The sequence below is a fragment of the Chrysoperla carnea genome, chromosome 5 (assembly GCF_905475395.1).
Source record: "Chrysoperla carnea chromosome 5, inChrCarn1.1, whole genome shotgun sequence".
NCBI lineage: Eukaryota > Metazoa > Arthropoda > Insecta > Neuroptera > Chrysopidae > Chrysoperla > Chrysoperla carnea.
Window position 1 is genome coordinate 70,478,898 of NC_058341.1, and position 16,372 is coordinate 70,495,269.

General features: G+C 31.3%; 2 protein-coding genes across 5 annotated transcripts; one reads left to right on the plus strand and one right to left on the minus strand.

The window, feature by feature from the left end:
- The first annotated feature begins 1,571 nt into the window (after positions 1 to 1,571).
- LOC123301459 lies at positions 1,572 to 9,289 on the plus strand. Of its 4 annotated transcripts, none has more exons than XM_044884203.1 (3): positions 1,572 to 1,683; positions 2,070 to 2,181; positions 7,016 to 9,289. In XM_044884203.1, the coding sequence occupies exon 3, from the start codon at positions 8,114 to 8,116 to the stop codon at positions 8,762 to 8,764; it is 651 nt and encodes a 216-aa protein (XP_044740138.1). In that variant the 5' UTR covers positions 1,572 to 1,683; positions 2,070 to 2,181; positions 7,016 to 8,113; the 3' UTR covers positions 8,765 to 9,289. The 4 variants fall into 4 exon arrangements, with proteins under 4 accessions (XP_044740138.1, XP_044740135.1, XP_044740137.1 ...); XM_044884200.1 differs by having other exon boundaries at positions 1,581 to 1,683; XM_044884202.1 differs by lacking the exon at positions 2,070 to 2,181 and having other exon boundaries at positions 1,635 to 1,683.
- Positions 5,047 to 15,150, minus strand: LOC123301460. Its single transcript, XM_044884204.1, has 5 exons — positions 15,017 to 15,150; positions 14,846 to 14,951; positions 14,630 to 14,781; positions 5,930 to 6,128; positions 5,047 to 5,609 (listed from the first exon to the last, which is right to left on the minus strand). The coding sequence occupies exons 1-5, from the start codon at positions 15,028 to 15,030 to the stop codon at positions 5,355 to 5,357; spliced, it is 726 nt and encodes a 241-aa protein (XP_044740139.1). The 5' UTR covers positions 15,031 to 15,150; the 3' UTR covers positions 5,047 to 5,354.
- Positions 15,151 to 16,372: the final 1,222 nt, after the last annotated feature.

The following is a 16,372-nucleotide window of genomic DNA, read 5'->3' on the forward strand; positions in this document are numbered from 1 at the left end:
GGGGTTAAAACTTAAAAATTTTGCTTTGAATCATATAGACCTCTTTTAAAAAGAGTTTTCTGAGGCCAAAGCAAAAAACACCCCCCAAAGCCAGTTCATACACCCCCAAGCAATTATTTCCAGAAAGTGTTAAATTTTCCGTTTTTCACAAAAATATAGATATTAAAGATAAAATCGAAAGATAATAAAAAATGCTACAATTTAAAAAAAAAAATTAACCTTTACCATATGTATGTATACATAGGTATATATATATATATATATATATATATATACGAAACCTCCCCAAAAAAATATGAGGAGTAGTTCTTAACATGGACTACAAACCTGCCAAATTTGGATATGCACCGATGTCTCCTCTTGCGAATATAAAATAAAAATGATAAAATTTCTGAAAAAAATTACATTTTCGACGCCATTTTGTTGGTTAGACATGTTGCACCACTCCGGGAAAGTAAAAAATTAAAAATACTTATTTTGATGTGAAAATAAAAACTCCAAAGTTTCGCTGCTCGAACTTTTAATCCATACACAAGGCGTAATTTCACTCTACTATAAAATGCGAACGAGGGATGAAGTGTGAAAAAAAGACTGGTTAAAATGACTATATCTCTTTTAGCCAAAAAAAAAAAAATAATAATAATTGTTTAGTATACCATTTAAAAGTAAATTTAATTTACTTTTTTTGGCTGCTACAATCCCTATACATATCTCTGCCCAGAAAGAGATACAGTCAAAAAATCACATAAAATCGAAATTTTTTTCCGGTTTGTTTAAACTGTTTTGGCATGAAAAAATAATCCGATGTAAAAGGACTCCGCAATATTAGATAATAAAATGGCTTTTGATGAAACTTTTTCAAACCGATTCCGAAATGTTCTGCGGGTAATTCTGATCAAAAGGTCTAACAGCCACAAAATTTTTTAAATGGTTATAGTTCTCGAGCTATAGACGATCATAGCTACACATTTATAGTTATATAATAGCATGTAGCTCGAAAGCTACCCGTTAAAAAATTTTGTGGCGTGAGAGCTTTTGATCAGAATGAAACAAAGAACATTTTAGGATGGATTAGAAAGATACACAGAAAGCCATTTTCCTATCTAATATTATGGGGTCCTTTGATTCTCTAAAAAAAATTTTATATAAAATTCTTGAAATTTTGCTTAGATTACGAGATATTTGGAAAAAACTAAAAGGGGTCCTTTTTCACGCCTATCTTCAATTTCCACCCGCTAATTTAATAGCACTCCATGGATTTTCCTTCTTCAATAATTAATTGAACGATTCCTGCAATAAAACCCCGTGAACGCCGTAGTTCCTTTCTACATATGTCATAATCAACAGTTAAACGAAAATTAAAACGAAACGACATTAAAAAAAAAGAGAAAAAAAATCCAACATACTTGTTTTTAAGGATGGATGCCATGTCAAATTCCGCAGTACATCTAATTAATTTTTATAGAGAATCATACATATAATATTTTTTTTAGTAATTATAAGTATGAAATAATTAATATTGTATCTTTAATTAATTATTTATCATAAAACAAGTATGTAATTTGACTTGAAATTTTCATAAAATAATGTCATAATGACATTTAAATGACATTTCATAATGACATTTAAATGACAAGTATGACTTTCCCAAAATTGAACTAAAATATTTCTACAAAAACCACAGTAAGGACCAATTTTTTTTTGCATAAAATAATTCTAAAAAGTGCATAGTTTTCAAAAATAATTTTTTTTTTTACTTGAGTTCAATTTTACGTATCATATTTTTTAATTTTTTTCTAACTTAAACTACTTCCGGCAAAAATAACCCGGAGTTAAATGACCCTTTCAATTTCGATTATTTCTCTTAAACCCACGGAAAAGTACTATTTTTTTCCATGTAATCGAAAGAGTGGAGTTTATTCTTCAACATACTTTAAATTGAATAAAATAACTTCAAATTTAATATTGGGTATCCATCCTTAAGTACAAAATTACACATTTTCAAGGATTCGAAAAAAAAAATATTTCCAGATTTTGAGGAAAAGATTAAAAATCAAGGATATTTCCAGATTTTCCTGTGAAAAAGTATAGTTGCGCAGCAAATGAAGTTTATTGGCCATTTTGTCAGAATAAAGTTGAAGCTGCGGTACTTTTTGGAAACGTGTGTGCGATTTTAAGTTGGTACGTGGTAGAAGGAAATTTTTGCATTATCTTGGGAATAAGAGCAGAGCTAGAGGGACATGCAAGTTTTACTATGAAACAGGCACGTGAGTTTTCTTTAGAGGAAAATAAAAATTTAAGGTTACGCTAACAAATGTCGGAATATCAGCCAGGCAATCGGGGGCCATAGGTTTGGGCGGAGAGCCAAACATGCAACCAAAAAAATTGCAACGAACAGGTAAGTGGCGATGTTTTGTTGGAATGTTAACAGAGATGTTAAAAACAGTTTGCCAAAAAATAAGCCAAATAACCAGGGACCATAAGACTGAGTAGAAAGACAAAAATTTTTTTTTGCAACGAACAGGTACCTGGCTGATGTTTTCTCAGAATGTTAACAGAGATGTTAAAAACGTAGGGCTGACTGGATAGTCAAAAATGAAAATAAATGTTTTTTGCAATGGGCAGGTACGAGGCTGATGTTTTGTCATAATATTAAAAACAATTTCTTAACACATCTCTGTTAACATTCTGACAAAACATCAGCCATGTACCTGTTCGTTGCAAAAAATCTTTTTTTGTATTTCTAGCTTTCCACTCAGACTTACGGTCGTCGGTGATAACCCTGGTGGCTGATGTTTTGGCAAACCGTTTTTAACATCAATGTTGAAATTCTGACAAAACATCAGCCACGTACCTGTTCGTTGCTTCTGCATGTTTGGCTCTCCATGCAAACTTACTTTCCCTGGTTGCCTGGCTGATATTTTGGAAAACTGTTTTTAACATATCTATATATATAAAACAAAGTCGTGTTAGTTACACCACTTATAACTAAAGAACGGCTGAACCGTTTTAGCTGAAAATTGGCAGGGAGGTAGTTTAAAGCCAGGAGAAGGACTTATCCCGTTCGACAGCATTCCCGTGGGACTTGATAACTGGGTTGGGTTTCGGTGGTGGTACCATCTATAGTAAACATATTGAACTAACATTTATTTCGATGGTGCGCAATCTATGGCAAACTTATTGAACTAACATTAATTTCGATGGTGGTGCCGCCTATGGTAAACATATTGAACTAACATTTATTTCGATGGTGGTGCCATCTATGGTAAACATATTGAACTAACATTTATTTCGATGGTGGTGCCATCTATGGTAAACATATTGAACTAACATTTATTTCGATGGTGGTGCCCTCTATGATGAACTTATTGGCCAATCCTTATCCTTAAACAATGGCCAATACTTAAAAGTTTGTGGTTTAAATCTAGAACATTCATGTTTTTCCAATGGTCAATTATACGTGGTATGTTCACGGGTCGGAAGACCATCTGCGTTGTTTGTTTTTGCGCCTGATAATAAAACAAAAAATGTCGTGTATCACAAAATAATTAAATAAAGAGCAACCTATGTACTAAAATACAGAAAAAATTATGAATGATTAATGTATTTTTTTATTTTTTTTTTTTGTAATTTTTACAATTAAAAAAAAAAAAAAACTGCTTATTTAGTGCCATTAAGGCGGAACAAAGTTCGCCAAATCAGCTAGGTATGTTCACGGGTCGGAAGACCATCTGCGTTGTTTGTTTTTGCGCCTGATAATAAAACAAAAAATGTCGTGTATCACAAAATAATTAAATAAAGAGCAACCTATGTACTAAAATACAGAAAAAATTATGAATGATTAATGTATTTTTTTATTTTTTTTTTTAATTTTTACAATTAAAAAAAAAAAAAAAAAACTGCTTATTTAGTGCCATTAAGGCGGAACAAAGTTCGCCAAATCAGCTAGTCTATTAATATTCTGACAAAACATCAACCATGTACCTGTTCGTTCAAAAAAAAATTTTTCTATTAATATTCTGACAAAACATCAACCATGTACCTGTTCGTTGAAAAAAAAAATTTTTGTTGTTGCATGTTTGGCTCTTCGCCCAGACCTTGGGTTCCCGGGCTGATTTTCCAGCATTTGTTAGAGTAATCTTAAATCTTTATTTTCCGCAACAGAAAACTCACGTACCTGTTCGATAGGAAAATTTGCATGTCTCTCTTAGTCTAATAATGTAGCATTCTATGGATGAAAGAAATTTTAAAAACGGTTACATAATCCCAGATAAATGAAAGTACAGGATTATCAATAAATGGGATCATTAAATTTGTGTGCTATTTGAAGTAGGTACGAGTTAGAAGGAAAAATTTTCTCTCTCTTGGGAATATCATAAATGTAAAAGCTATATCCCAGCCAGATGAAGGTATGGATTTATCAATGAATGGAGTATTTCCGAAAACTGGGATTGTATGGAAAAATTCATTATAATGTATAAATAAAATAAAACACTAAAAAAACACCATTGGAATCATATATTTAAGCGAAACTGTACATATAATACATATTATATACCCTGTATACAGGGTGTCTTTTTTAAGTTGACATATGCTTCACAGTTGACATAAACTTGTAGAATAACTTTTAACGATAAAAATGCTTCAAGCGATAAATGTTGGATGTGTAGGCGCACATCTTACGCAGACATTAAACGTGACCTAGGTTTTCAAGCTCACTCTACTCCATAACTGGCAATCAACAGATGAATAAAAAAGTAACATTTTTTGTTCGAAATTTTTTTCCGCAAACCATACAGTTTAGCCAAAAACGGACTGAAAAGTTTTACCCAAAATTATTTTTTCGTATAATTGTTTCTGTGAAATCTGGGTACTCTTCGAAAAAAATTTTCCAATAATTCCAATAAAAGTGGTTCGTTTTTCTATAAAGACTATTTTAGTTCAAATTGAATGAACAAACGCACAAAAAGCTAGATTTTTGCTATCAATTACTGTCTAAACTATTCGGTTTACAAAAAAATGTTTCAAATAAAAAATGTTTGCGTATTTATAAAGAACAACTTTCTAATATAAAGCGTTCATTTAATGTTTGTCTGTTATGAATCAGAGTGGGATTTTAAATGAACCTGAAAACTAAGATCTAATTCGATGCCGATATAAGATGTGTGTCTTTGAAACTAATATTTTTGTTTGAAGCATTTTCCTCAATTAAATTTATTTATCCTGTATATAGTATGAGTGTAAAGGGCGGCAAATATTATTTTTGTCCGGAGCGGCTAAATAGCTAGATCAAGGCCTGGTCTTACAATTTATGATACAAATTTAAACAGCACAATTCAAATAAAACAATTGTATTAATCTGAATCGGAATTAAAATTTCCAGTATATTCTAAATCGAATGATTCCAAATCTGAATTATCTGATACATCAGTCATAACACTATCTGCCGAATTGTCTGAATCATCATTGTCTTCTTTTAAATTTTGTGGTGTTACTTGATAGTATCTGTTTATGGTTTGTTCCTTGGATTTACTTTTTTTCTTAAGTTCTTTTTTCGACTTATTTTTTTCTTTCACATCTTCTAGTTTCCGTTTCTTATAATACTTGACCTAACACAAAAAAAAAGCATTAATCTAGTGTATAAAGATTTTTGATTTCTACTTTTCGATCAAAAGCCGTTTTTTGGTAAAAAAACTTCCCTTCGGCATATGAGAGTTAGTGCGGAGTGTGACATGTAGTTAGGAGTGTGACTATTCTCGGATCAACTTGAAATTTTCATAAATATATATAAATATATACATAAATATATTTATATTCCGGAAATGTAAAAAATCGATTCTTTGAAAATTTTAACTGGATATAATCCCTTAAGTTTCATTGGAATGCAGAATTATAGAAAAAATTAATATAAAAATTTCATATTATTTACCTCAACATCGACATCCTTAATATTTAATGTTCCGTTCGATACAATTTGTTCTGCATCCGATTTTGATTCAAATATTAAAAGTGCCCACGTAAATTTACGCTTTTTATTTGCTCTTCTGATTTTTACTTTTGTTGCTTTTGGTATTGCTTTTTGAACTTCCTTTTTATGAATGTCATCCGGCAATTTCATTACAATTAATCTATAACAATCAGAATAATTTTTAAAATAAAAACGCCTTGGATAAAAATACGAATTCGTATTTTAAAATTTATTTCCTAAAGACATGCTATGACGGATAACTGTCAAATACGCAACCAAAATATTAAAGGAATTGTATCGAAATTTCAAGCAACTGTATCTCTGCAAAAAACATCGAATTTAAAAGGGCAATAATGGCTCGTTTGAAAACTTGTACTTTCTAGTTTTGGAATCTATTGTTCAAAAATTTTGATCACACCTTGCTGCTTTGAACGGAGGGTTGAAAAATGTTATCCCTAAATTTTATATGAAGTTTTAAAGCGTACCAAAATTTAAAAAATTATTTTACAGCTTTTACATTTTAGACCACTCGAAAGATTGTTTATATTTCTTGAAAATGAGCTATAAAAATTTCCATGCGAGCTTTTTTGCCTAAGAGATTCGATTTCTAGGCAAAATTTGCACTTTTGGGTTTAAAATCCAGTATCATTTGAAATAATCACTGAAATTTTTTTTTTATCATTTGAAAATATAAACTTCCTTTTTTAAGCCTTGGCATATTGTTTTTTTTTTTTTTTTTTTTTATTTTTACCACTCTTTAAATTTTGGTTTTTAAAACATGTCAAAAACAGAATTTTCCATATTTTAGGCGTTTTTTCACGTGGCTGTTATTTTATAGCAAAAGGGGCCTTATCTAAAATCTTGAGTTGAGATATAGTTATTGAAATAAATACCGGGAATTCACCGATCCGGACGCCGGCCGAAGGCCATGGCATGTCCAAGGATCAAGGTGAATTCCCCACTCCACGTGTTGGTGTTGGATAAAAGAGAATTTTTTTATCTTTTAATGTTACCCATGTTAATATCATGGTGATCATTATATTACAGATGCTGTATATTAAAAGTCTTATATGGAATACGAGAGATGTATTATGTAGAATAAGAGATATATAAAAGGCTTAACTTAGAAAATAATAGTCAGTATGTCTCCGGGAAGAAACAGAGGACAACTTATATATACGTTAAGACAACGTGAGTTACGCGAAGCTTTTAAAAAACAAAATAGAATAAAAAATTATAACGAGTGGGTGAAAACTTCTCAAACTGCTAAAGATATTATAAAATCATGGTCTCGTGGTGGAGCGAGTTATAATGATTTTATTACGGCGGGTACTTCAAGAGCCAATAACGACGACAGAGCAGACGACAAAGAACCGGAATCCGTTAACGACGCAGAACCCGTAGAACCCGAACAACCCGAACAATCAGACTCAAACTTTTCTCCATATATGTCTCCGGGAAGAAACAGAGGACAACTTATATATACGTTAAGACAACGTAAGTTACACGAAGCTTTTAAAAAACAAAATAGAATAAAAAATTATAACGAGTGGGTGAAAACTTCTCAAACTGCTAAAGATATTATAAAATCATGGTCTCGTGGTGGAGCGAGTTATAATGATTTTATTACGGCGGGTACTTCAAGAGTCAATAACGACGACAGAGCAGACGACGACGAACCGGAATCCGTTAACGACGCAGAAACCGTGGAACCCAAACAACCCGAACAATCAGACTCAAACTTTTCTCCATATATGTCTCCGGGAAGAAACAGAGGACAACTTATATATACGTTTAGACAACGTGGGTTACGCGAAGCTTTTAAAAAACAAAATAGAATAAAAAATTATAACGAGTGGGTGAAAACTTCTCAAACTGCTAAAGATATTATAAAATCATGGTCTCGTGGTGGAGCGAGTTATAATGATTTTATTACGGCGGGTACTTCAAGAGCCAATAACGACGACAGAGCAGACGACGACGAACCGAAATCCGTTAACGACGCAGAACCCGTGGAACCCGAACAATCAGACTCAAACTTTTGAATTTTAATAGGATATTAATATTGAAGACTTTGAGTCCTTTGTTAACAGTATACTTAGTTCTGGTGTTACTGAAGTTACTGGTAAAAACATTTTGCAATTCATGGATAGTATGGAAGTATCGCTTGATGAACAAGCCATGGAGTTGGATAGCCACCAAGCTCGTAGTGGTGAGAAATCTGGAGGATCCAGATCGTCTAATAGGGGAATTGGCATAATACAAAGACTACCAAAAGGTATTGGATGTAATTCAACAAAATTACATTTTTCTAAAACTTTTTTAATGTATTCTTATGGATATGCTTGGCCTTATTTTACTGTGGATTCGAATTCTTATCAAGCTACAAGTTTGGCATTAATACCTGTTGATTTTTTACCTTCATATTTATCAAAAACAGAATTTGATCATTTACCAGCTGGATCAAGAATGACTGAATCAAATGTTAAATATGGTTTAGATGCAGCTAATCCTATGGTACCTACAAGTGCAACTAAAATGGATGGTACAGTTCTATATGATAAAATGTATAAAGGTACTGCTCTAATGATTCTTGGTATACCAAGGTCAATATCTGATTATTGGGCACTAGTCAGATCAACAACAGCGGATAAAAATAATCCGAACACTGGTGGTCATCCTAGATTGGATAAATTAATAAATCGGTTTATGGTTACTAATACAGCAGATACAAATTTATGTACTTATCATTATAAATGTAAAAATGCAATTTTAAAATCACAAAAAAAGACTTAATTCCTTTGGCATCACCTTTTGCTATTGAAGCAAATAGCATGAATACGACTACAGTACAAAGAAAAGATACTTTAGCGAAAGGAACTGTAACATTTGAAAATACTTCAGATGGAAAGAATTTACCTACCTACGAAAAAATATCAACACAATTTGCAGAAAGTTATATTAGACAATTAGAAAATTATGCTGTAAATAGTCCAAGAAATCATACAGAAACACCAATTGCTCAACCACAACTTTATGTCGGAATATTTCCTGTACCACAATTAAGTCCAGCAACAGATACTGTTAACTTTCAAAATACATCTATATATTTAGAAGTTACCATGGCTTGCGAGGTAGAATATAATTACAATTCTACTTATTGTGAAGATCAATATGTTACAACTCTGGAAAATAATTTCATGAATCCAGATGCTATGACTTATGATGGCCGTACATTGTTTGGATTGAACTATAGGAAGAATGGAAATGTAAAAAAATCATCAAGAACTCCTGTAACAACAAGGAATGTATATCAGGCATTTAAAAAAATAAGAATGAAATAATTTATTGTTAAAATGTTTTTTATTAATAAAATATGTATTACAAAATTTATAGTATTTCATTTGGATCATAATATTCATCTTCTTCACTATCATTTTATTTCAGTTTGTTCAACTATAGGTAAGTTAGATAATTTATTGATGTTATATTTTAACATTAATACATATATATTGCATGAGGATGCGGTTTTAATTTGAACTTCTTCAAATATGGACAAATATGGTTTCCTAAACTAAACCATTAGGCTGATCTTTATTCTTGCTGGACATTTGTCACCACCAAACAACATCTTAATCATATCATGTGATGCTGGTTCGCAATTAGGTTCGTTCCAAATTAATTTTCTTTTTGAAATTACTTCTTGTAATGGAAAGTTGCAATATCTATTGAAACCAATAGAACCAAAGCATAATGAAAAAGATAATATTGTATCGATAAAGTAAGTTTTCCAGCTGATGGTTCAGAAATTATTTTTAAAGTATTTTTTTTAGCTAATGTTTTTTCAAAAATATAATATACATTCTGGAGAAATTCAATGTAGTCGTCTGGATGTTGGAATTTGATTAATGCATCCAATATATCTAAAGATTGATTTACATCATAATAATATTCAGAAATATTTCCATTTGGTGCATTAAATATGCACACATCAGAAATTCGTATAGTTAGTTCATTGAAAGACATATCCATAATTTGTGTGGCAAGTATATTGGACACAGTTTGTAATAAAGGATGAGATTTACTATATGTATATACAAAATCACTTTGATGATATATTGTCGTATTAAAAATCAAAGATAAAGGAGCTGACAGATGCATTTTTAACCAATTTAGAATTTTGTCTCCTTTTCTTCTATAGTTTTCTGTGTTTCGTTTATTCTTGACGCTACTATTATTATTTCCTCCAGCTTGCGATGAAGCGGATCCACAATCGAGGAGACATTGAACTGAGTTCGAATCCTGGCTTCCTTCCAGTAATCCTTCTTGTCCTTGTTGCGAATGGCTTTGAAGGGATACAAATTTAATTTCACCACTTCGTATGCAGGTTCGCCCGGCGACCTCGCAGTGGATAACTGACCTTTGCCCTTTATACAGATATGCTGTTGTATTACGCCAGTGTTCAATTTTGTAGGTCCTTGCATGAATAACTTTTCGATTGCATCGGTCTGTTGGCCAGTTGTTAATTCGGGCGCATCTGCATTGGTATGAGTGGTATGTGCAGTCGTGGATGACATGGTAGTGGTCGCCGTGGGTTGCGACGAGAAATATTGTTCCGGCGAGATGTTGTTGTATGACTCGTTCAACATTTCTATCACTGTCGCCGGATGATTCGTCTTCGCGGAGCTCTTTCGCGAAATCCAACCATGATATTTTCGTCAATGTACTCTTTTTGTTTTTGCATTTCGTGAGTAATTGCTTCATGAATTCCTTTATTACAAGTATTATCTGATATAAGATTCGCTTCCCGGCTAGATCCCTCTTCTCCACCAATTGCTTCTGACAATGAATTAATGATGGAAGTAATTTGTGGATCGTCACGTTGTCCACCCACATTAGCTCCAACCAATTGAGAAAAGAGTCCTCCTTCTGTTCTTCGTCTTCTTCTTGGTTCATGATTCCATTCTGAATCAGATCCTGTGTCTGACATATCTCCTCTTGTTGGAATGTCACATTCTTCTTCTTCTTGCATTGAGGTTCGTCGTGATCGCTTTCTTCCTCCGATCCACTCGAAACTTGAATGGGGCGACGAGATCTCGACATCTTCAATATTTTCTTCACAACCTAAATCACGATCACGAACTAATTCTGAAGTATGAGGATGTAATAAATACTCCTCTAATTGTTGACTAAAACTTAAGTTATCTTTAGACATACTAATACAATATATACAGACCACCTACTTATATATCAAATGGGTAACATTAAAAGATAAAAGAATTCTCTTTTATCCAACCCCAACACGTGGAGTGGGGAATTCACCGATCACCGATGTCCAAAGATCAAGGTGAATAAATACCACGATACTCTAATTTTATTTCGAGTATCGTGGTATTTATTTAAATAACTATTGTACTTTCTTGTTTTGGAATATATTGCTCAAAAGTTTTTATAATCTCTTGTCGCTTTTTACTGGGGGGTGAAAAAATTATTACGATAAGATAATGTAGTTACAATTATTGCTATTTTTGAAGTCGGTGTCAGCCACGGAAACAACTGTGACTGAACAGTTTGCTACATTAAGTTGGCTGACACCGATTCCAAAAATAGCAATAATTGTAACTACATAATATTTTCGTAATAATTAGATTGACTTTTAAATAATGATATTTTTTAATTCATTTTACTTAGAAGAACTCTAAAAAATATTTTGATTATTGTTTGTTATTCAGAAGAATACGCAAATAATTTTTTTACTTTTTAGTGCACATTTGTTTTGGAATAGTTTTTTAAGTCGTTTTTCTTTTGTGTTAAAGTTTTTTTATTTTTAATGAATCTGAAGTATAATAACTAATTTGTCACTAAAAAAAGAATAATCGAAATCGTTTGGCGTGGTATTGAGTTATTCGTCTATTTGTCGCGCACATACTTAATGCAAATTTAAGACTTATATCGTTTTCACTTGGATATCATTATCAGAACTGGACTAAATTGAAATGGGACCACCCGAAAAGCACTAGCTTTCAAATAGAAAAGAATCATCAAAATCGGTTCACTCAGTCGAAAGTTCTGAGGATACAAACATAAAAAATAGAAATACAGTCGAATTGAGAACCTCCTTTTTTGTTTGAAGTCGGTTTAATAGTCATAATTCATTGAGAATTGCAGAGAAGATGGGCATGAATTGTTTTATATTAACTATTTTAAATTTATACAGAAATCTTTAATTTATGGTTCAAAATGATGATCATAGATGGAGCAGTAAAATGTCGGAATTAATTTAATTTAAAAAAATATATATTTTTATAAATTATAGTTCATGTGTTATTCTGATATATCAGCAATATTGTTGTATAGTTTCATTCAAATCCATTCGTTTTTGCGTAAAAGCGTAACAAACAAACGAACATCCTTACTTTCACATTTATAATATATATAGATTTTTTAAAGATTCGAACAGTTTAATATTATAATAATTATCTGTACGTATTATGCGTAAGTTTATCTAATTAATATCTGGATGACCGAGCTTTGCTCGGTATTTTTTGAGTTAAAAAGACACAAATTTTATCACTAATATAAGACCCATAAAGATTTAATTATATTGTATAAGACCGTTTAAAATGTCGCCACACAAATACCATTTTGAATATCCCGGTAATGTCGTTTATTTCATTAACTACGATATACACCAAAAGATGTCAGGAAGAGTCATATTTTGCGATGTATGTTTCAGTTTTTCATGAAAAAATGAATAAAACGACGTTTTTTTAAAATGAAACCTTGTTAGATCGCCTTATCGCCCCAAAAAACCCCTACATACTCATTTTCATGAAAATCGTTGGAGCCATTTCCAAGATCGTTGATATATATATATATATATATACAAGAATTGCTCGTTTAAATATATAAGATTAGCATAAATTAAAATCAATCCTAATCTTAAATCTGTAAATATTGAATCATTTGAAGAGCATTTATTCTGATTTAAAAATTCGAATTAATTTCAAGAAGGAAAAAAATTTAAAAACATTTTGGAGAGAGGGGCTGAACCCACCCTCATTGAGAATCTCCCCATATAAATTTGAACTAACAATATAATCCTGTAAATGCAGCCATTTATGAAACGGATTTCCATTGATTTGTTAACTGTTCAAGCTGTTTCGACATTTGTTGACATTTATTGATTTTGTATGCATATTTTGAGCTCGCTAGATTCGCTTTGAATATAGTACTTCAAACAGAAATTCAGGAACTTGGCGAGGCTATCAAACTGGTTGATGCTGCGAAAGTGATTTTGATTGAAAGAAGAGGAAACTACGCAAAATAATTCAGAAAAATTTTCAAAACCGTGAACGATTTCTGCGATTAAAACTCTTAATGTGCAGACTTGATTGGAAATTATTTTCAGATAAAAATCTACATACCGTACATCGATTTCTTTCTGACACATTTACAGGATCAATTATTGAATCGTTGCAATATTTTATAAAATTTTGTCTCTTTCCCAAAAAAATGACAAATTTTGATGAAGACTTCTGCGCTCAACTTTTTGAACCATTCTTTTCAATTTTGTACGATGATTCTCGTGATATCTGTGTCCAAAAAGCAATGAGCAACATAGATCAATTGAGCCTTGGGTCCGTATGACCCATCTTTTAAACCGTTAGAGATAAAACAAAAATGGAAATGAAAAAATTAAATGGAAAAAATGGTTCTTACAAAAAAATTAACAACTTTTGTTTGAAACATTTTTTCGTAAAGATCGCTGTTTACTCGTGGGGGGTGCACTGACATAACACTTCCTATACAGGATATTTCAGTAATTAACTCTATCAAATGTTTGCTTTCAATTGTTTTTTTAGAACCTGTCCCATGAAAATGATGCTACGTAATCTACGGTGCCACGCAATCGTTTGTTTTTTACGTCATATAAGTAAAGAAAGATAGTCGCTCTTAAAAATCCACATATGTATACATGTCACACATACATAACTTATATTAACATATAATACATACTATATAATTTGCGCTCTCACGGGTAAACACTGATGTTTACGAAAAAATGTTTCAAACAAAAGTTGTTTATTTTTTTATAAAGAACATTTTTTACACTTAAACATTTGTTTATCTCTAACGGTTTACAAAATGGGCCCTACGAAACCAAGACACCTATGTTGCTCATTTACGAATTCGCTCTCACTTTTTATGTCCTAATCACGCTATAAAAATTTCAGCTTTTATCTTTTTCGTTTGTAGCTATCGTGTCGACAGACAGAAGGACGGGCAGACAGCCGTAAATGGACTAATTCGGTGATTTTATGAACACCTATATTATTCAAGCGTTACAAACTTGGGACTAAACTTAGTATACCTTGATATATATCATATACATGGTATAAAAACGATTCAAAATTACAACTTCAAAAGCGTACAGTACCAAAACTTTTAGTAGGTCATGTTTAGGTAAATCGACTTATTTTCACTAAGCTAAATATAGTAGAGTTGTAAAGATCTTTTAGCGTAACTCACTACTGAAAAAAGTCCAAACAAAACAAAAAAAATTGATATATTTAAAAATTATAAAATATGTTCTTAACTTAATATCGTTTTGAAACCACAATCGGGGGATTTAAATATAAATAAATATAAATTACATACTTGATACATTGTTTTTCATCTTTAATAATTTTCTTTCTCCCGTACGCAACAATTATTCGTTTTCCATCAACTTTTTTCTCACTCAAATCATTTTTAACTTTCTCACATTTTTCCAAGTCTGTAAATTTGATTGTACAAAAGCGTGCTCGTTTCTAAAAACATAAATAAATAATATTTTTAAGGTTTTATTTTTTTTAATATAAATATAATGAATACCTGGCGTGGAATGCGAACATCTTCAATATCTGGATGAAGATTTTTAATAGTTAATTCTTCTTCGATGGTTGTTGGTAATTTTAGAAATAATGTATCTTTTTGTTCCCTAAAATTATTTGAAATATTTAAATAAATAAAATCGTAGTTTTGTTACAAATAATAAATACGTACTTAAATTCAGGCATGTTTTGTTTTAAAAGTATTAAACGAATATACTAAGGTTATTTTAAGACGTCACTTTCATTTCGATAGCACGTGTGTTTTGAAAATTATAAAATAAAGCACATTTCTCATTAGCACAGTCGTAAATAGGGTGCGTTCTGAAATGTTTCTATGGAGTAATAAAGAAAACCATAAAGTTTCACTTGGTCACGTTACAATGATCATTTTCTTAAAATATGCAAAAAAATGCTCTTCAGAAGCGATGGTTGTACAGTAAGTGGTTGTAATCGAAATGATTCATTTCCCACCCGAGACATAATCTTTCGTTAGGTTAATTATCTTAGGCTCAATAAAACAAAAATTCATTATTGAGCCTTCTGTTCGAAGATTATTATATGTCCGGCGTCAGTGTCCAACTGTAAAAATGAGCGACAAAAAATTTTATTCATATCGAAAGTCGATATCTCGTGATATAAATATTTAAAAAAAATTCCTTAATCTCATTTTAAATGAAACATACGGTATTGATAAACAAACAACTATATCCATAATGGCTGGCGAATATATTTATCTGGGGGTATGTATAAGTACACATAAAAATATGTTAATTAACGCTAGATATTAATTTTTGTAAATAGGTGATTTTCACGCCAGATTTAGTCATTTAACTCCAAGATAGATAAAAAAAAGGACGCATAAATTGAGTATAGAACGACAACATAAGCTTGTACAAAATAGAATTAAAAACGATAAATATTTTTATTTATTTTTTAAACATTATACATTATGTTGTATATATCTAAATTTTTGGCCTTTGCGTTCGCCCTGTGATCTACGGGTTGGCCATGCCATTAATGGGGTTGAGTTATTATGGGTCTGCGGGTTTTTTGGCACTTGCGTTCACCCAGTGATTGAATTCACTCTGTGGTCTAGACCATGGCCAACCCGTAGCTACGGTGTTTTCATTATCAATGAAATAGACATTTTCATTGATTTTGACTTTATAAAAATACTTATCACGTATCACTTTACACAGTGGTGGATTTACACATTTTTAAGTATAGGTTTTTCAATTTTTGCCGCTCTTACCTCTAAAAATTGGAAATTCGTTAACTACGAATTGGAGGCCATGAACTACTATTACTATTTAAAGTAATTATAAACCTTGTATAGTGAGTTAGAAAGTTTTTTTTCCCATATTTTTGTTTAGAATTAGTACAAAAAATAATTTTCCTTGCAACCGGACTATCATCTGACAATTTCGTATAAAAAAATGGGAATTTTCCGGGTGCTTTTTTGCTGGCGACAAAAACAATTATATTAAAAAAAAAATTACTCTACAAATTAAAAAAATATATTCTTAAA